This window comes from Trachinotus anak, unplaced genomic scaffold (assembly GCF_046630095.1).
Source record: "Trachinotus anak isolate AG129_WGS33_773 ecotype Australia unplaced genomic scaffold, CSIRO_AGI_Tana_v1 ptg000010l, whole genome shotgun sequence".
Lineage (NCBI taxonomy): Eukaryota > Metazoa > Chordata > Actinopteri > Carangiformes > Carangidae > Trachinotus > Trachinotus anak.
The window spans coordinates 12202164-12223045 of record NW_027273861.1 but is presented as its reverse complement, the minus strand read 5'-3'; the positions used below and the strand labels follow the sequence as shown (position 1 = coordinate 12223045).

Below are 20882 nucleotides of genomic sequence, written 5' to 3'. Positions count from 1 at the left end.
ATCTGATGGGATGGATCTGAAGCTTGGGCTTCATCTAAGTGAAGGACCAGGCTCTGAATGGGCTAATCTGTAAATCTGCTATAGCCGTGTTATTGGAGTAGTATTGATCCCATCTCTGATCCAGCTCTGCTTCCCCATCTGTGCTTCACGTTCTCTCTTGGTTCCTCCTCTTCCCTTGACAGAGAAGCTGGTTATTATGTGTGGGCATCCATGTGCAAGTGGTTGCGCATCTGAGTGTTCAGACCACCTGAGTGTGTGTGTATTATTGTGTTTTTGCATTTATTTGTCTTTTTATATTTGACAGAGAGAGCTGTGAGAATGTGTGCTTGATGAGAGCACAGGTAGGCCAAGTGCCATCAGGTTACTCATCTCCTGAATAATTCATCTGCGCTTCCTGTTGCTCTGTTGGAAGATTCCTGCTCTTACTCAACCTCGCAGACCAGGACAACGGCTGAGTGGCGAAGAAGTGCGAAATCACCAAACACTTGCTCGGTGCATCCCTGCTTAACGGGTCAGAGTTTAAGCGTTCTCCAAACAGTGGAGTGGGCCAGAGTGTGAGGGGTAATCTCATCCAGGCTGCTTCAGCGTTGTCTCAGCATTAACATAATGAATATAGCAACAGGCCTCCTAGTCAGAGTGGCTGACAGCCAGCACTGTTGCCTCTGATAGTGCAGAGGAGGGGGAATTATTTACGCCACCGCTTCTCTTTCTCTCTCTCTCTCTCTCCATCTCTTCTCTTGCCTGCCTGCTCCAGGTTGTTTGAATGATACAAAGCCTGTGGCCTGTATGCTTTTGTTTGTATGTGTGTTAGTGGATTTAATGTGTGCTGCATGTGGCAGAAGGTTAGGATTCAGGGTAAAGATTAACACGTGTACTATGATAATATTTCAAAATTCTTTATGTGAATTCTATATGTTCTTTATGTGGCCTGAAATACGTCAACTCATTGCCTCATAACTTAAATAGGCGCTTCAGCTTACAAATCCCTTTCCTTAAAGCAACACATAAAAACTCTTCTATTTCTCTGCCCTCATCTGGCCTTGCGTGTATGTGTGTATAATGTGCGCGTGCCTGAGCTGTTATTTTATATATGCCTCCGACCCTTTTCGACCTGGCTAATACAAAGTCAACACAGACTCTGGAGAAACTGTCAACATTTCCTACATTTCTTTCTTGACCAGCTTGTGAACTTTCTCGTTATGGCTGGCCAAACAAAAGCAGACCCAGGTCGGGTCAAGACCTCTTAAGCTGCCAAGTTTCCCAATATCTTTTTTCAGTTTTCCTACTCCTCTTGTTGCTAGCTGCAGTATTGTGGTTCAGTGTGAGCAGTGCTAAGCCTTTCTGAGCCTGCAAATAGGCTGCTCCACTGGATGAAACTGAAATAGAAAGATTTGAGCTGACCACCTAGTTACCTTGACACGGATGCTGACTGAGGGAGAGTTCTCGGGAGCAACTCAGTGTGTGTGAGCATGTACCTGGGTGACTGTAAATACATTCCTGGCTTAGGACCTGTGCCCCACTTCTTAACAACATGGTCGCTCTGACCACTGAGTATGCAGTGATTTCAAAACTGAGAAGTGGATAGTAAACTCCTGCACACTGCCTGCACTAAGTTTTATCAAGAAAGAGGTTAAAGACGTCTTTCGGCATTAAACAGTACTTGAAAAACAACATCTGTATACTTCAGCCTAAAGGAGTCAAATCACAGACATGTTACATAACTGATAAAATACATACAGAAAATGACACTAATAATGTTACTCAAAATAGATGTTAGTAATAATCTAAAGTTATTTTTGAAGAAAAATGCCTTCTCAGTTATGGATTTTTTTCTTCCATGAACTGAATATCTTTAGGTTTTAGGTTAATTTGTTTTACATTAACCAAAACAGTATCTACCTATATGAGGATTAGGACCTATATGAGGATTAGTCCAGGGTGTACACTTTATTGCACCAATACAGAGTGTGGAATCAGTGTCTGTGGCATGTGTCCATGTGGGTGTTCGTCTGTGTTCGCCTGCATGCAGACTTTCTCTTTCAGCCTCACTACAGCTGAGAAGCCTGGCAGCTTTACCCCCCAAAGCTTCCCAGCCTTTGCCACAGTTGATTGTCTCCCTGTCCGTCTGCGATGAGTCATTTGACCTGTCTGTGACCTCTGCGTAACCTCCAGTGACCTCTGTGGTCAGTGCCTGTGGGTTAATAAACTGAGCACCTGGCAGTCAGCACACTTTCCCTTTCAAGCTAATGCAAAATGCACACACACACACACACACACACACACACACACACACAGACACACAGACACACACACACACACACACACACACACACACACACACACACACGGACACACACATGGACACACACTGCAAAAACCTTTTATATATTTATCAAACTCAAACAGTTATTCAAGATTTGGCTGCATTCCTTCGGTCATCTTGTCAATTGGTAAACACTCTGCAATTGGTTTATATTTGTGTGGATTAGCCCTTTGGATCTGACTGAGTGCTGCCTTCCACCAGCCAAATACATAGTTTACTTTCATTTAGCAGTGATGGGAAGAGGACAGGGAGAGGTGGCTGCTCTCAGCAGGTGCTTGGGGTAGGGATTTAGCAGTGCTTGCAGTCTGAGGAGAAGCTATGCTAATGGTGACAGGATTTGGGGCTGAGTGAGGCGTCTTATCAGGCCATGCACTCTGCAGGAGCTTTTGGCAGTCATACCTGCCACCACAGGTACTTATTTATACATTACACATTTTAAATCTGCCTTCCTGCTGGGCTGTCTCTGGCTCACACATGCACATGGATCTCTTTCTTTCTAGACTGATTTTCTGTCAGGAAGCTGCAAACACTATTAACCACACTTATAAGAAATATATAAATATGCTCTTAACACTCTCTTTCTCCGTGTCTCTCTCGCTGCCATCGACACCCCTCTGCTTTCTGCGTGTCAGTCTCGCATTTCATTGTCATCTGGCTGGCTGAGACATTCATATCAGTTTACCTCTGCTACTCAGTAACAATTTCTGCAGCTGTAAATTGAAATGAAGAGTTTTTTTTCCACAAAAACTGCTTCATGGCTCTGGGTATATTTTAAAGCAAACCAACAGTAGCTGTCTGTGGGCAGTTTTACTATCAGGCTGTGTGCATGTGTGTGCTTACACAGACCCTCGCAGCACAGACAGAATGGCTGGAACCATGTTACATGGTTTGATATATTTATTACTAACTCTCACTAGTGAGGTTAGACCAGCTGGAGGCCAGGGACTGGGTCATTTCCTGGACTACAGTGGCGTCTCTTATTGGAAACCACTTCAGTCTTCTTTCAGACTGCCACTACAGCAAATAACCAGCACCATATGTGGAAACCGACTGTGTCTCATTTTTTTTTAGCATGTTTCAAGCTAAATTAATTTTGGGACAACATGGGCAGTAAATCTTGAGGTGCATGTTTTTTGTTAGCTCAGTCTGTCTCAGGTTGGCTCCCGACTGGCTCCGGGGAGCAGCAGATGCAGCTTTACAGTTTGAACCTGGTGCAGCTGAGCAGGCTGTCTTCATCTGGCCCTCCTGACCACCAGGGCTACTGCCTGTCCAGGATCGGCACATTCAACAGACTGACAGACATATGGAGACCATCATGGAGACCAAACTAGAACACATTTTTGTCAAGCCAAATATCAGCCTCAGATGCAGCTACTGTAGCAGATTGGTTCTGTAGTGATCTTGCTACAGTTATTGATGTGTGAAATGTAGTACATAAGCCTCCAACTACTGATACATTTGGAGCACTGTCTTAAAAAACTACCATAACTGACCTTTAGTTTTTAACATGCCCAAAAAACACACACACCCATGGTTTAGGCTTTTTTTCAGTTGTTTTGTCCACTTAACCACGTGGAGACATACTTATTGCGATTGATGGACACTGATTCATATTTCAGTGAGTTTTGTTGTCCCTGGAAAGACATCTCAAACCTTTGTTAGTAAAGGGATTGTGCTTCACAATCCCTTTTGTTGGCCTCATGCAACTTTAAACTGAGCAGAGGCCTATTCAGCCAGAATAATAAATATCTGTCAATTTGTTACTCATATAATTCATTTGGTCATTCAGGTATTTTGTGTAGAGTAGAAGACTAATGCAAATGGAGATGGTAAAACCTGAGAGAGTGTAGTAAGTAGACAGAATATCAAGTTGAGGCCAATGGTCAACATGCAGTTTTTCATGGAGGAAAACCTATAATCTGAATTCTGTATGTGGGTGTACTTTAGCATCAGTTGTATTTAGGCACAGCTTTCCTTTGGGCTGAATGCATCAACATCAGCCTGACACCGTGTTAACATGCCTACAGTTAGCATGTTGAAATGCTGACCAAAGTGTTGGACCCGTCACCCAACTGATATCTCTATTCTGTCCTGCCACAATCAATAAATTTAAGAGCCAACACTTGGCTCTCTATAGCAATGCTGACAGTATTTTTTTAATAAAAAAAGGTCTGAGGCTCAGACACTGTATCTAACTCCTAAAATAATGTCCGATGTATATGGCTAATGTTGCATGGCAAAGACAATCCAGCAGATTTTAAAGCTGAAAATTGCTCTGACAGAGCTATATTTGTATTTGTATATGTGTGTGGTGCAAGCAATTATCATATCATGCATATTACCCAGATTTGTCAAAGCTCATGCTAACACATGGCTATAAATGAATTTCAAATCTGTGTGTTTGTACGTCTGTGTGTGCTGGCATGTGTCATACCTGGCTCCAATGTAGAGGGTTCGATTGACTTGCAGGATCCTCTGGATGTGTAGAGGCTCCTGCCTCAGCCATGTTCGGTGAGGTCGGCCCAGAAACACTGGGTATCTTCTCACCACTGGGAGACAGAAACACGCAATGACTGATCCCACAGTGACATCCATCTTTGACAAAAGTAGTCAAAATAAAAGTGGTTTTGTGTTAGTTTGTTTTGACAGCTCGGCAGCAGTGACAGGGTGATGTGGAGATAAAGTCTGAGACCTGCGATTGAAACAGCAGCGTATCTGATACATTAAGCAGACAGTGACACAGAGCAGAGCACAAACAAATAATCTTTTGAGAATGATATTGACTGTACTGCATCATGTCACTGCTGCTCTGCTGACTGATTGAGACCCGCTTTTGATGAATTGTTCATTTACATGACATTTTTTTGTAGACAAGTTTGGCAATACAATACATGTTCCGCCAACTGATTCAGATAATTCAAAAAGTCAGAGACACAAAGATAGGTGACATTTTTAAAAACATCAAAATCACACAACATAGAGGAGCAGAAATAACAGTTACATAGAAATCAGATGGATTAACTAGCATGGCTATCTGTCTTTGACCTTGACTAAGTTGAAAGAAACAGCTTTGCTTGTATCCTCTCTCTATCTTGCCATCATTATTTTTTTATATCCTGCCCTACAGTCCTTTCATCTGTTTCCTCTTCTTCTTCATAGTTTTCTTATACTTTTCATTCTGTCTATTTTCTTCTACCTTTCCTTTTCTGCCCATCTCCACACTCTATTTGTCTTGTCCATCCAGATGAGCTTGTGTTTTGTACTATAACTTATACCTGCTCTAAACCACAGCTGCAGAGTCCAATGCAGTTGCTCCTGTGCAGCTCTCTGTAGCCTTACAACCTCTTCAACTCATCTGTGTGGTATTGATACACGAAGAAGGGCCTGGACTCAGCTGGGAAATCATCAATCAATATTATTGAACTGCAATCAATCAAGGTCTGGCCTGAGCTGGAGACTGCCAAGCTGATTTGGAGACTCAAAGTCTGAGTGTGTAAGGACCTCTGTCTCTTGAGGGTCCGTGTGTGTGTGGGAAAGTCATGATTGTGAGAGCCCCTTCCTACGCTCTGCTCTCATTCCTGAGTTTGACCCCACACCCCCTGACCTGAACACCAGTCAACACCCGTCGTGTGAGAGCCTGTTTGACCTCAACAGCCCACAATGTGACCCTAAGCCACCCCCATTACCCACCCTCCCCATTCAACACCCTACGTGTTAGGGCACCTCACACATCATGACCTGCGTGAGAGGCACACAGGAGACTAGAGGTACAGAGAGTCCGGGGGGGGGGGGGGGGGGGGGGGGGTCGAATACCTTCAGTGGGGATGAAGTTGAGAGGCCCCGGTTCTTCAGGGAACGCCGAGCTGGACATTCGGAGGAGCCAGCACAGCAGGAAGAAGGAGGGAGAAGCCACGGTCGCCATAGCAACAGAAATGTAGTCTGTGGAAATACAAAGAAAGACAGAAAAAGGAGAAAATGCAGTGAGTGGTTGCTAAATGAGGCAGAGGAGTGAGACATGCATAAACATACACAGACAGAGAAACAGTCATTCACTCCACACGGCTGAGGAACTAACTAGCTTAATGGCCGACTGGCTGCTTTTCTCAAGTGAAGCTCTATCTTTGTATTCCCACGGCATCGCTATCTCTTCTCCCTGATGGGAGGGGAGACAAATAGCTGCTCAGAGCGAGGGGTTAAGTCATCCACTAAGGGAGAAGTGTCCAGTCAGCTCCGAATGCAGCCAGATCACTGTGGCACAACATCACCACATCAAAAAATCACACCGCCTATGACACATCTAAAGACTGTGAGAAAGAGACACAGGAGAAGAAGTAGGAGGGTGACATCGTGGCCAGGACAAAGGCTGACATAGGGCCTGTAGATGAATGGCAAATGTTTATTGGCAGAGAGAAAACGAAAGGCTCAATAATGCTATAGACATCAAACATTCTCTAGGATATGAGAGAGACTGAGAGAGGGAGGGAGGCGGTGGTCCACTTAAATTAAATGCTGGCCAGTGACGCAAAAACTGTCAGTATTTTTCATCGGGCACATGCAGGTCTCAGATGTGATTCATGTGGAAATGCAAATGATACCCAAATTAAGTTACCCTACACAAACCATCTGGAAAATGACTGCAGCTCTCTGCCTCATGTGAGAAAAGCTCTCAGATTTGCTGTTGACTTCAGCCACAAACCTCAGAAAGCATGATGGGCATGCCGCTACCTCTGCATGCTCTGACTGCGATTATGCTGCTGTAGCATTCGTGTGGTCGAATTTAATGTGCATCCAGCAGGCATTTCTATTCAAGTTGCTATTACCTTGAGGTCTGATTCAATTGTAGTTATCTATTCATTTTACCCTCTCTATACTAGCTTGGCAACGAGTTTTGTTTTCCAAGAAATGTCACAAACACACTGTTATTTACAACAACAAAAAAAAAACCACAACATAATACCGCTCTGATCATGTTGCTATCTAATTGCTAAAATGCAACATTGCTTAATTTGCATTGAAAATCAAGTAGAGTGGCCTTACATCCTCATCACTGCAAACACAAAACATTTCTTCCGCCATGCACAAATGCAACATCTCTAATTTGAATTGAATTGAATTTGGATTTCCTTATGCAAAACATCTTAGCATTTTACTGTGGTCACAGATGCGCAACGCTGGTGCAATGTGAAAACAAACACCTTGCAGAATGTATGGTGTCCACTATGTGTGTGCCCTTTCTGTCAATCTTCATCTCTCTTAGACTATTACTGTCACCTTCAGTTCAGTTCAAGTCAGCTAAAATGCATTGTGGGTTTGAGAGCTATATATATATATATATATATATATATATATATATATATATATATATATATAATATTTCAGCTTTTATATTTCAGCTGTGAAGCTGAACATGTCATTATCACACCATAGGTACGCTATAATACTCTGCTGTGACAGGTTAAAAAGTTACATAATCTTGCTTTAAGACTTCCCTTCATTAGTAATAATGGATCTAACTCAAACCATGACAAACAGCCGCAGACCATAAAGAAAGACCAAAAGTATGTGTACTGGGAGTAATATTGTAATATAGGTAGTTAAGTAAACTTGTTAATAATAAACAATGGGTCTATAAATGTTACATTAAATTTATATGAAGTTAAGTGCAGAAAAAAGTAAAACAGACAGTGAAGAAATGAAAGAAATTGCAGCCATGGAGAAAGCTGACACACTGTGTGTGTAGAGTATGCATATGGTACCAGCTTCCTTTCTTCAGTCATTATTTTTCTCTCACACACTCTCTCTACCCCGAAGGATACAAACAGCTATTGTGCAGCCCATCCCTTTAATGGAGTCTGAGACATAACCTTATCAGGACACATTATCTTTATGGGACATTTCTCAAATTCCTTGTTCTGACATCAGAATAAAAGTGGGAGGCATGCTAATTACCCAACACCCACAAGCAAAATTACAGGAGGTGAAGGGGAAAGAGTCACAAAAAGAAGAAAGGAGGTCATGGGGTAGCAAGAGAGATGGAGTGAGAGATAAGTGAGAAACAGTAAGACAGAGAAAGAGAGAGAGAGAGAGAGAGAGAGAGAGAGAGAGAGAAGATGAGAAGTCAGGAAGTCAGTATATCCAATCACAGATTCTATTGTTTCTGCTATTAATAATGTATGAATAAATGTCAGGCGGTATGCATTCGATTAGTATAATTAGACACCCTGGGCTATACAATTTCATGGGACAGCAGAAAAAGTAGACACAGAAGTATTAAAGCAAGTGTGTATGTGTGTGTATTCTGTGTGCGCATGTATGTGTGGGCACGCAAATAGTTCCAAGCCAAAGCATCTCTGTAATTATGACAAATGGCTGCAGCCGAGTCCATTCAGAAGCCTCGCTGCATGGCACAAGCTGCACGGTAGTATGCCATTATCATTGAGTGAGGCGTACTGCAAGTCATATATACATTTTGCCATTTTGAGGAGACACTAATTCAAAATATTCAACCCAAGGGTGCTATAGCACTCCATGTACAAAACTGAAATGGCAGTTGATATCACTGAAGCCATATTGAAGTTGGCACACCATGTGGGCTCCATGATTTAAAAAACTTTTAAAACTATACTGTCAGTAGCAAATTATTGTGTCAGTTCTGTCACCGCAGGGACTATTGTTTCCAGTGTTGTGACAAACATATTCAGGAATTGAGCTTGATTTTGGGCACTAACCCAACAGCCTTATTTGGGAGCCAAGTTAATACAGATGGCAAGTGACGAAAGTGGAGAAAAAAATACAAACGATAGCTGGTCGAGTAAAACTTTAGTCTGAGCTGTAATACCCCATCCACTGAATCTTCTGTTTGCTATTAATAAAACGGGGTTCCTGAACTCACCACCATGCTCCACTCACTTCAACAGGATTTACACTTGTTGTTAGTTTCTTCTTTCACACAGCCCCAGATCAATTTGATTATGGGTGTTTAGGCAGATAATTTCCTAAACAAAGTCATTAAGAGATAATTTAGCTGCCAAAAAGGTGGAGGGAGTTGGGCGTGGAGGGTTCCTGGACCCATCAATGCTACCTCAGAGTGAAAACCACAGTGGCCAACTAAGATAACTTAGAAAACAAATCTCCAGCAAAATCAATGATGCTTAGTGTCTTTAGTGAAGCCCTAATGAAGACTGATACTGTTCTGATACAGGGTAAAGTCGGACTAAAGAGCAGAGGCTTAAAAGAGAAGAAACAGAGCAGGAAATGGTTTGATGGCAGATGTGAGGAATCCCTGCAATATGCAATTGGATTCTGGTTTTTCAGAGATAGTGACCCTCTGCTACAGGGGTTTGGATATTTTGCATGCAAACAGAACATCTCATCATCAACTGAAGGGGCTAATATGGTCTGCATTGCTTTTCTAACTTATTACAGTTGCCATGGCTCTCACTCTCTTCCCCCTCTCCAGTCTCTCTACCTTTTCCTTTTCACCATCTCGTTACACCTTGGTTGTTCTCTTGCTCTGCCTTAGCCCCAGTCTTGTTGATGTGTACATTCTCACTGTGTTTCCATTACACAGCAGTGAGGTACTTGCACTAAAAATTGGAGAAACGGTTGAAAGAAAACCGAGATTATGCATGTCCTAGATATAGGGAAAATGGTAATGAAATAGAGCAGCTTTAATAGGGACACAGTGGTGGCGGTGGTGGTTAGGCTATTTATGATTAATATATTTAACATAGTGGTTGTCAAGTATTATGCAGAGGTATCAGTTCTGGTAGAATACAGTACTCAAGCAATAGTCCGATAGGCAATAATCCCTTTTCACACCGGTCACCCAGCTTCAAAAAGTCTGCACAGAGGAAGAATGAAGTTAAACATGGTCTATTTCCACTCAAATCCCTTTATCATCCTTTTACAAGGCAAATTATGTTTTTCTGTTCATCAGTTTTTTTCAGTATTACAGAATTATCACCCAATGCTGTAGTGCATTTCAGCATCTTTCAGCTCATTGTTTCTGTTTTCTGACCCACAACTTTACTGTTTTGGTTCTCCCTTATCAACCTCACCTCTAGCAGCAACAGACATCTGTTTTCAGTGGAAAAAGATGTATGGTTATGTCAATGGTAGTAGAACAAGCTCTACTAGCAGTAGAAGATGACATAGTACTACCAGACAATTCAATTCACAGTTTCCAATAAAGCTCTGTAAAAAGAGATAATGCTGGAGGGGAGAACAACAGCCTGATGGGTTTCAAGCTCTAATAACCTTTGTTATTGTAAGGGAGACAAACTACCAAAAGACTTTGGGCTTGATCCTTAAAACACTAAATAACTTTTGAAGGGGAGTTAATGCTCAAAGACTTACTCCTTTGCTGCAGGCTTAAGCGTGAGCTTCACTTTTCTCAGCTTTTATTGTTCCACATCACCAAGAAGACCTTCAGAATTCAGTACATGAGACTGTGCCAGTACATGGGGAAAGATATTAAGTTACTAGTGGAGGATTTTATCATTGTTCCATTTTCTTTATGTGGACTTAAAGACACCCTATAGATTTCCCAGAGACTGGCCTAATTGTCATATTAGTAGGATAGGAGAGTCTGCTTTATGGAGTGTGTAGAATCAATGACAGGTGATAGCCTCATGCTGCTTGGATCTCCTTCAATCAGCAATAACATAAGATGCCGTATGTGGCAGGGATGTGAGGAAGAAAGGGAATAAAGAATAAGACGTGAGAAAGAAGGCTGGGAGGGAGGATTTAAGGCAAAGATGAACACAGAAGGCTATAAAAAACTGAGGTGGGAGAAGGAGGAGAGGACAAGGCAGGACAAAGAAAATGACAAAAATAATGCACTACAGAGAGTGATGAAGAGAAACAGAGGTGAAAGAGAGACAAGTGAGGCATTCAAACAGAGAGGGGGAGTCACACCGGATATATAGAGAGCGAAGCCAAAGAATGCCCGGAATGAGAGAGACAGAAAGACAAAGGCACAGAAGAGAGGAAGAGCAGGAGCATAGAGCCAATGGTGCTTTTGCATTGCCAGACTTATTTCCACACTGAGCCAACAGCAGACTAGTGGGAAGGACCTTCTGGCTCAGTGCTTGCCTGGTTTGCAACTTATCTAAAGGGGTATCATTTTTCTGTATCCCTTTAAGTGTGGGAAATGGTAATGGAGTCCTTCAGGGGTCAATACATGGACCATTGCAATTTAGCTTGCACATGTGGCCTCCAGGCCACATAATCCAGAGACACAGGGTAATTTACCATAATTACACTGATGACACACCGTTATACTGAACCTATCCTTGTCCCTATGAGACCTCAACTTTTTAAAGTCACTGGATGAGTACATTAAAGACAGAATTAACTGGATGTGTAACAACTTCCTGCAACTCAGCAGAGACAAAACCAAAATTCTTGTTATTGGTGTTCAGTCTCTGTGGCAGGAAACATGTTCTCATTAGCCTATTTCTCCCTGGAAGAAACATTACCACAAAGGTTATAAATCTTGGTGCTATTGTTGATTATGACCTTATGTTCCAGAGCCACATGTATTTTTGTATCTTAAATGGCTTCTAAATACATGCAGAGAAATGTATATTATTATTGTTATTATCTTGTATTTCATGCCCAACAACAATCCTCTATAATTTTAGCTTTCTTTAATACCTGCCGCTGAGGTTATAGAAATTTTGTGATTATGGCCAATAAACTATATTGAGGATAAGGTAAGCAAATAAAACATTTAAAAATAGGGAAACACCATGATTAAAGATTAATAAAAATGTCTTCATTGCAGGTGTGTGACAGGATGCACACTTCTGTATGAAAGTAAAACACGCTACGTGCCAATCCACCACCCTGACCTCTTCACTCTCAGTCTTGCTTGTAAAGGGCCAACTATAAATGTTAGCACTGCCTGTAAATCTTGAAGTTCAAAATTGTCATGACACCATTACAATTTTTAAGGATACTGGATTGATCAATTATTCTTTCGGAAAACCCTTCTACTCAACCCTTCCCTTCTTCATTAACAACTTCCTGTCGTGGCTCCCTACATGGCCTTTCTTCACAGTACCTCTCTGACCTGCTTATTTCATATGTACAGCTCCCAGACCCCCTACTGTACATCATCTGCTCCCCTCTGCTTGTACTATGATTAAAATCAAAAATTGATAAAGCAGGTTGGGGTCCTTATGATGGTCCTAGCTGCTGGGATACTTTGCCATATTGCATTAGATATACTCAAACTTTAACATTATTAAAAAGCAGACTGAAAACATTTTCCCCAGTGCATTTAATTATTTAATTGTGTTTGTCCTCAAACTTTATCTGATTGCTTTTGTTTTATATTTGTGCACTGTATCTACACTGGAATAAAAGGTTCTATATGAATAAACTTAACTCCGACAGTTAACCTCCCCCCTGACTACTGATACTGACATGTATAAACACATACACTATGTACTCTACACACACATACACACAACAGAGCAACCAACACACGCATCTCCTGTGGGCATTGTGCCTTCACTTAAGCCAAGCCACAGTCTTCCCCCTCGAGCTCTTTCAGACTAATGTAAAAACGATGTAGGAATTCCCTCCACGAGAGCAAAATGCACACATGATTTCTCCCCTTTGGCTGGGATTTGAGTGACCTAGTCTCTGTTTACTAGATATTTGCATCACCATGAAATCCTGGAGCCTCAGCAACATCGCACATATTTAAAGAGAGAGAGGGAGTGAAAGAGAAAAGGTTGAGAGAGAGAAAAGAGGGGGAGTGCAGAGTAAATGAAAAGTGAAGAGTGACCTTTCTGCACTGAACACTGATTTTCCCATGCACTGAGAAGCACCATGGATTTATGTAAAAGGGAAATATGTGCAGCATGTGCAGAAGGACAAAACATTTCTATAACACTCCTCTTTTATGAGAATCAGACCATGAGAATATGTCCACTGTCTCTGCTCCCTGATAGTGGGGCCAGTTACATCAGTTAGTACAGTATCTTTTTTTACACAGCACCATGTGTCTAATGGATATATAATTTCAGGGGATTTAAAGGTTGGTGCTGAAATAAGATAATCTCTGACTATTTTTCTCTACAGTGGATGTGCTCCCATTAACAGGCGAGAGGTAGCCCAACTAAAGAGCGCTGGATGACAGAGCAGTAATGTAATACCTGTAATAGCTTATTGTTGATGAATGGATACCTTGGAGTATTACTGGAGCTCTCCTCAGCGTTGTGTCAGTGTCATTAACCTTCACAGTTCTCAAAATTACAGCTGTGGAGACACCGGGAGACAGAGTCGCAATCTAGAAAGAGTAGAACAAAGATTTTGCAGCACTGTCTGGCAACGTCTGCAGGTTAATTATAGGCCTGTGTTCAGGAGGAAGACTCTCCAAGAAGAAGCTCCAGGATAAATCTTTTATTCTCTGGACTGCACATATCTTATATTTTTCTACCCTCTATGTTTCTACACCTCATTTCTTTCATCTTTTAAGCTTCAACACACCCTTTTCTCTGAACAGGTCTCACTGTGATCATCAAAAAGTGATCTGCGAGACAAGAAGAAACATCGTGTCACATCACAACAGCAGAGATAGGCCTGACCTTTGGCTTCTCACTAGTTTACAACCATCATTAGTGGGGCAGGGATCAGGAACCAAGGCCATAAATCACACTCAAACCATCCATGTAGGAGGAACCCCGCTACACTGCAGTAAAAATGAAAAGAAAACACACTCTGAGACTGACGGGAGGCTAAAAGCAACTCCATCCATCACTAGCTGGAGGCTCCATAAAGCCAGTAAAACAGGAAAACACATGAGGCGATAATCTCTAGCATGGTTATAAATAATACAGAAACCTTGCTAATGGCAGTAAGAGGTTCCACAGCATGACAGAACCCCTCATGATGTGATTATTTGGCTAAAATTCCCCCCAAGGACATGTATTATCTCACATAAATACTCAGGAGTAACTCAATAGGGCAATATGTTCCCATCCAGAGACTGTTTGCCCTTTTTGCTTTGAATCGAGAGGAGAGGTGGATTTATTGTAATGGTAACAAGTGACAATCATCTGGGCATGGGGCCGGGTGGTGGGCAAAAATAGAACATTTAGGGGAAAGTGGAGGGCATTGAGAAATGGAAACAGACTGCAGGCTGTTCTGCTTGCATCTGCACATTATCACTACTACCTAGAGTTTAATGTCTGCTTTTAGTAATAGAAAGTATCAAGAAAAATAGTGGAAGGATGCAAATGACATGTTGATTATGAGTCTTTTATTTCTGAATAAATAAAAAGCACTTTTCACCTTGATAGTTTAGACACAAGTGCATTTACCACCTATTACCAATAGTGTAGTGATGTAATAATGCCTACCTGCTTGGCCAGCAAACATAAAACAACTGATATTCCCAGATGTGCTTATGTCAAATGAAGAACTACCTGACATCTTCAGTCATTATCATTATTGCATATGTGTGTATCAGTCTTGTCATTTAAAGTGGGCAGCCAGCTAGTGTAGCTTAGCCTAAAGACTGGAAACAGTGGGAAACAGGCTCTGTGTGGTAACAAAGGCCAATTAGCAACACTTCTGAAACTCACTAATGAGTGTGTTATTTCTTGTGTTTTTAATCTGTATAAAATCTGATTAGAAAAAATTAGAAGAAAATTAGAAGTTGTGCTTTTATGTGCTGGACTATTTTTTGGCCTGAAGCAGTTTCTTCCTGGAGTCTTGTTGTCACCATGAGGTTGACAGGAAACCGGTGGAGACTGCAGGAAGCCACTGTGCCAAGCCAAGAAATAGTCCTGCACATAACCCCCCCCTGTAAAACAAACAAGATATAAAAGCTTTAATTAGTGAGCTTTAGAGGTGCTGGAAGGCAGACGTGATGCTGTTTCTCCCTGTTTGCAGACTTTATGCTGATGGTGGTATTGATCTTCTCATCTAACCCACAAGAAGCATATAAGTGTGTTTTTCCAAAATGTCGAACTCTTCCTTTAAATTTCAGAATTGGAAGGTTGCCATGAGAAATAATAAGTGGACTTGAATAAAAAGTGGCCTGGTCTCCTAAACCCGACACAAAATGGTTGAACAAAGCATTTACAAGGTCAGATTCTACAATACACACAGTTACTTTTGAATAATGAATTGTACGTGAAAGGGCAGCATGAAATTGTCTATCTAAGCGATTCTGTTTTGGAGGAGAAAAGAGCCGCCAGCAGAGGAGGAAAGTGAGGGGGAAGGAACAGGGAGTTCTGTATACATTTTGGGCTTCACAATGACATCTCTGCATGCTAATGGTGTTTACCTTCTGTTCCTCCACCTACCCTCCCTGCACAGTGCATGAATTTCTGCCCTGCTTGGTTTTTACTGTCAAGATTGGCATATTCAAAACAAAGCTGGTTGTGAAATAATTCACTGCGCGGCTATATACTGTTCAGGGATAATATGTCCCTTAGTTGTGTCCAGATGTTTTATTTATAATGGCAAATTTCGCAGAAAAAAAATCATCTTGTCAAATGCCCCACTGTGAACACCCCCATCATAAACAGTATCTAAAAGCAATTTTCTCTTTGCCGACAGAGACGGGGAGGCACAGTATCTTCTCCCAGTGGAAGGCTGACAGAGCAGGGCTGGCACCGGCACAGATAGAAAGGCGTACCTGCATGTCCCCAGCCTTCGATTTCACACTGACGATCGCATACACATGCACCCGAGCTGTAGATGTGCAATGCAAGCTTTCACACACAGACATACACACACACACTCAGACTCATATATACATCTCCCTCACCCCTCCTTTCCCCTTTCTCCTCTCACCTCCGTTTTCCTACCCAGTCTGTCTTCTCTCACCACCAATCTGAAACCTGCTCGTCCAATTTAGTCAGACACATTCCACCTGTATCACTTTCAATACAAGTTCACGCGCTACAGTAACTCTGGATTCCTTTTTCTGCTTTATCTCCTCCTGTTGCTTTGAATGTCACATCTCATGTGGTACACACACACACACACACACACACACACACCCACATGCACACACACACACACACACACGCTGCGGCATCAATCAACAGACGTCTCCATTTGACAACTATGCACACAAGGCAGTTGTGAACAAAGACACATTTCCTGTGCGTGTACCCAGCAGTAGACCCAGACTCAAAACAAACAAACAGAAATAAACACACACGCACACACACGCACACACACAAAAATACGCACTGCCATTACATTGCAGGCATAACTCCCAGGCCTGGCTGTGTGCAAGTTTGATCCCTCTCACCGTGTCTGAGAAGCATGTTAATCAGTGAAGGAGGCTGCCAGCTCAGCCATATATGTCTCTATCATTCTTGCTCTCACTCCCCGTGTCTTCGTCTCTCTGACTATATCTGCATCTCTTCTCTCCAATCTGTCTTCGCCCGTGTCAAACCCCCTTCCTCCACCTCTACCTCATTGTATTTATCTTACATTTCTCTCCTTCTCCTATTTTTCTTGCTCAAGCTCTCATCCCATTACCGCAAATCATGTCTTTCTTTTTGCTCCCACATTTTAATGCATCTGCCCCTTGCGTCAGACTGATGGGATTTAAAACAGGATGGTTTATTTAGAGAGGCTCAGTGAAGATAGCTCACTTTTACCCACCAGCCTGACATTTTATTGCCCTCTTCCACCCCCTCCTTCTTGTAACCCGCCACTCCTTGCTCACCCCTCTGCTCTGAGGCTTTGGGATCTGTTTGTGCCTGTGCTAAAGTGGATTTGGTTGTGGTGACAGAATCAGGGTGGGTGGCTGTGGGATGCTGGAAGCATTTCACAGGAAGAGTTTTAAAGAGCGAGCTTTGAAAGCTGAAGGGCAGAGAGAGAGAGAGAGAAAGAGACAGAGAACTGGGGGGGGCAGTTGTGCGGAGGGAGATATAGCCATTATGTGTTTACGGAGACGGTTCCTAAGGAGATTTCTACCCAAGCACACAAGTCATAAGTCACGAAGCGAGGGAGTGAAGGGAGGTGGTCATCTCCTTGCAGACAGCGATAACAATAGTGAGACAGATGAAGACGAGGGAGTTGAGGGAAGGGGGGACAGGAAAGGGGAAATTAGAGGGTAAGGAGAACATGAAGATGTGTGGTGAGTGCAGTCATTTTAGAGAGAGGAGCGTGCCTTTTCAATAGCTCCACATGTGGGTAAAAGCAGAAGACGCCCTGTAGCTTCATTTAACAATGGTGCAAGGCTGAGACACAAATTAAAAGAGATGTTGCTTCCTTGACCTGAATGATCCAGTCAGACGGTCAAAGAAGAAGACGTGTTATTGTTGACAGCTTCTTTTCTGTATTTTACCCCATAAGGCTCCCGGGCTTGGCCTCCATCCATCGTGTTGCACTTAAAAATCAATGCATTCACATGACACACTTCACAGATAACATCTCAATGGGGGTTTTCTCTGCTCAGTCAGCCAGTAGCATCCATTCCCATTTGCACAACACAGGCTCAAGCTCCAGTCTCCTCACCAGTTCACGGTCGCTGGGATGTTCAACAATGTCATTTAGTACCTGGCATCTCATAGTGCGGATCAAATCAATAAAAGCCATTTCCCTTGCAAGTCAATGGCCCCCGCTCTGGTTGTCAAGTTAATTCAATAAAGACAGGGACAAAACAACGAGAAATACCTCCGTGAGCTCTCGGTTGCACGACACAAAACTTTACAGGGGAAAAGCATTTTCAGACGAGCGGCTCAGGTGTGGTGTACGGGACACCATTGATAAAGGAGGTGAGAGTACAGTACATGCTCAAGGATGTGTGAGGGTGAAAGGCTGTGCGCTGGAGCTATTCTCTCTGTGGTTACCTGTCATGAAGTCAGTGGAGAGGAATGAAGCAGCTCATCTGGGCCTTTTAAATCCCACATAACAAAAACAAGAATCCAACACACAGCTCCATCAGCCCGCTCTCTCATCTCTCCATTAAAGCACCGGCCTAGTACACAGATTCTTTGCGCTCCTTCCACTCTGGCAGATTGGTAGCTACAGACATTATTTTGTTCTTTGGATAACAGGGTAAGTGGCTCGTTCACTGATTGGTCTTTCTCCGGGCTTTTGAGCAACAGGGTATAGCGCTGCAGAGCCAAACAGACAGGAGACTAATCCCCCTGCTGCGGCTGTTGACAGAGGCTGCCATTTAAAAACACTGAGAAGAGGACAAACAACTAGGCACTGAGGAAAATTGCCCAGCTTGGTTTCACCAGACATTTCCCTCCAACACTTAGGAATATCCTAACAAATACTCTAGAATTTTAGTTTACCTGACAAAAAAGGATAAGAGAGGGGGAGCTTTAGGGAATTGTTGTGCAATTTGCATGAAAAGAAAATTCCTCCTTCGGATACTCTTACAGAGTTGTACATCCTCATTCTGGGATGTTCAGTGAGTTCCAGGAGCTGTTTTGTGATAAAACAATTTGCATTTACCCTCTTTTCTTTAAGGCCAGCTTGGTCTACTTCTGCTGAAGTTCCCTACATTAAAAGGGTGATTCTGAACTGCCCTGAGTGAATGTAAATATGATGCATTCAGTGCGTGTAGGTGGACACATCGAAAGCATTACAGAAACAAAGTCATCTAAAACACAGCATGGCCTCAGGCTACACTGTTTTCTGGACTATAGTGGCTATTGTCAGTGAGGAAACGAGCCTCACTGCCTCTTTCACAATGTCTGGCTGTATGTTGGACTCATACAGAAACTCAAGTATTCAGTGTTTGATTGTGATCAACAAATTCAATATGACACATTCTTGCCGTAGTTTATAACTGCTGAGAACATAAAGTTACATTCGATTTTTAATGGCTCCATTCAAGCAGCTCTCTTGCCCACTCAGATAGCCATCTCTAACTGGGAAAAAACAAAACCACCCTGTGGGAAATGACTGAATGGAGCCAAGTCATCACATTGTTGTCCAGTGTTAGCTGCACACTTGACAACACACTACAGTTTATGTTTTGTTTTGTAGGCGCAATGCCTGATATAAAATATATAGAGTGATAACGGCAGCAAGTGATGCATGAATTAGCTTAAAATTAGTTCATAATCAGCTGGTCAGCGAACAGCAGGCAGCAGCAGCTGATGATCGGCTGATCTGTGCAGCACATGTTCATGTTCCCGCCTGAACATACGCTCCATAAGGTGACATTTAACATTTATGTTAGTTGTGTCTGCTGTTAAACTGTTGTAAAATATGTCACCGTGCTGAAGATCCCTTGATGTTTTTCCTTGTTTTCTATCCGTGGCCAGACATCCGAAAAGAAAGAAAAGAAAAAAAAAATAATTACAAAGTAGCAGCCTCTCAGATAGGATGGATTTTCTTTTTCAAGCCAAACAGAAAAATACAGTAAGACTGTGGTGTGTGGTTTTGATGATTCCCCCTGCAATATATAACACTGGCTGCCTGGAAATGAAAACATATCCCAAACAGCAGAAACCATTGTGAACACGTGTGAGAAGTGCCGTAAAGATTTTGGCTCACATTAAAATAGGGTGTCTGTGCTGTGCTGTCAGTGCACATGGCAATTAGAAGTGAAGCTATGCTCTGGGCCTGGATTGATCCTGCAACAACAACCTGCCTGTTTATTGACAGATCTCCGGGGTTTCATTGCTGCACAGATGCCCTGAGGCCACTGAGTTGGGCCCCAGCTCTCTCTGTCTGTCTCTCTCTTTCTCTCTTTGTGTGTCTCTCACCCATGCTCCCTGTTCTTTGTGACCATGTGAGAAACAGTACTATTCAATAATGCCTTACCAGTGTCAGGTTTGGTTTTCCTATCAACAAAGAAATTCAGCCTCAGAGCATGAAGGCCATTTCTAGTACTGGCGAAACAGTTTGATAAGGACCGACCCTGACTCTGCTGATTCAAATACAGTTTCTTAACATTAATTGTTTACAATGTCTGAACTTACCAGTTACCCACACTTAAAATATTCTTCTGCTTTATAACAACCTTTTTGCGTTGACTTCACAGGCTTAGCCATTATTATAATAAGCAATTAAAACATTTTAATCACAACGACACTAGCTGTGTGTCTCCAGGGACAGTAATGTTGGTCTGTCCATCCATTGACCACTTTCATTGACTGAAATATCCAAATGCTTGTTTGATGGATTCCCATGAAGTTTTGCACAGACATTCACTTTTCCCAGATGATGTATCCTAATGACTCTGATGATCCTCCGCCATCATCAGGCCCAAATTTCAGTTTGTTTAACCATTCTAAGTATTAATGTTATTGTGAACATGTTAGCATGCAGACGGTAGCAATAAGCTCAAAGCACTGCTGTGTTTAGTTGTAGCCTCGTGAGGCCGTACTGGCTGTAGATTCTTGTTTAGGAGTAATGGAGTTAATGGAATGATGATACCAGGGTGTATGAAACTGAAATTTCCCTTTAAATGTGTGGTAACAAATCATTTTAAGGCTATGGTGCTGTCAAAAGAGCATCTCAAGCATAACAAAGCTACAATGCTATAATCAGTGCTGACGAAGCTGTGATGGAGATGTACAATAGCTCTGTTTACACGTTCTCCATC

General features: G+C 42.4%; 2 protein-coding genes across 2 annotated transcripts in view; both read right to left on the bottom strand.

Moving 5' to 3' along the window:
- The window catches only part of LOC139626998 (uncharacterized protein C1orf21 homolog), a 246058-nt gene that overhangs the window by 47628 nt on the left and 177548 nt on the right, over window positions 1-20882 (bottom strand). The window lies entirely within an intron of this gene.
- sema6bb (sema domain, transmembrane domain (TM), and cytoplasmic domain, (semaphorin) 6Bb) overlaps window positions 1-20882 on the bottom strand; it is a 117865-nt gene that overhangs the window by 55876 nt on the left and 41107 nt on the right. The window contains exons 3-4 of the mRNA XM_071487587.1: window positions 6137-6262; window positions 4758-4872 (exon numbers count right to left, since the gene is read on the bottom strand). Coding sequence (XP_071343688.1) covers window positions 4758-4872; window positions 6137-6245 — 224 coding nt within the window. The 5' untranslated portion in view covers window positions 6246-6262. The remainder of the gene's footprint in view (window positions 1-4757; window positions 4873-6136; window positions 6263-20882) is intronic.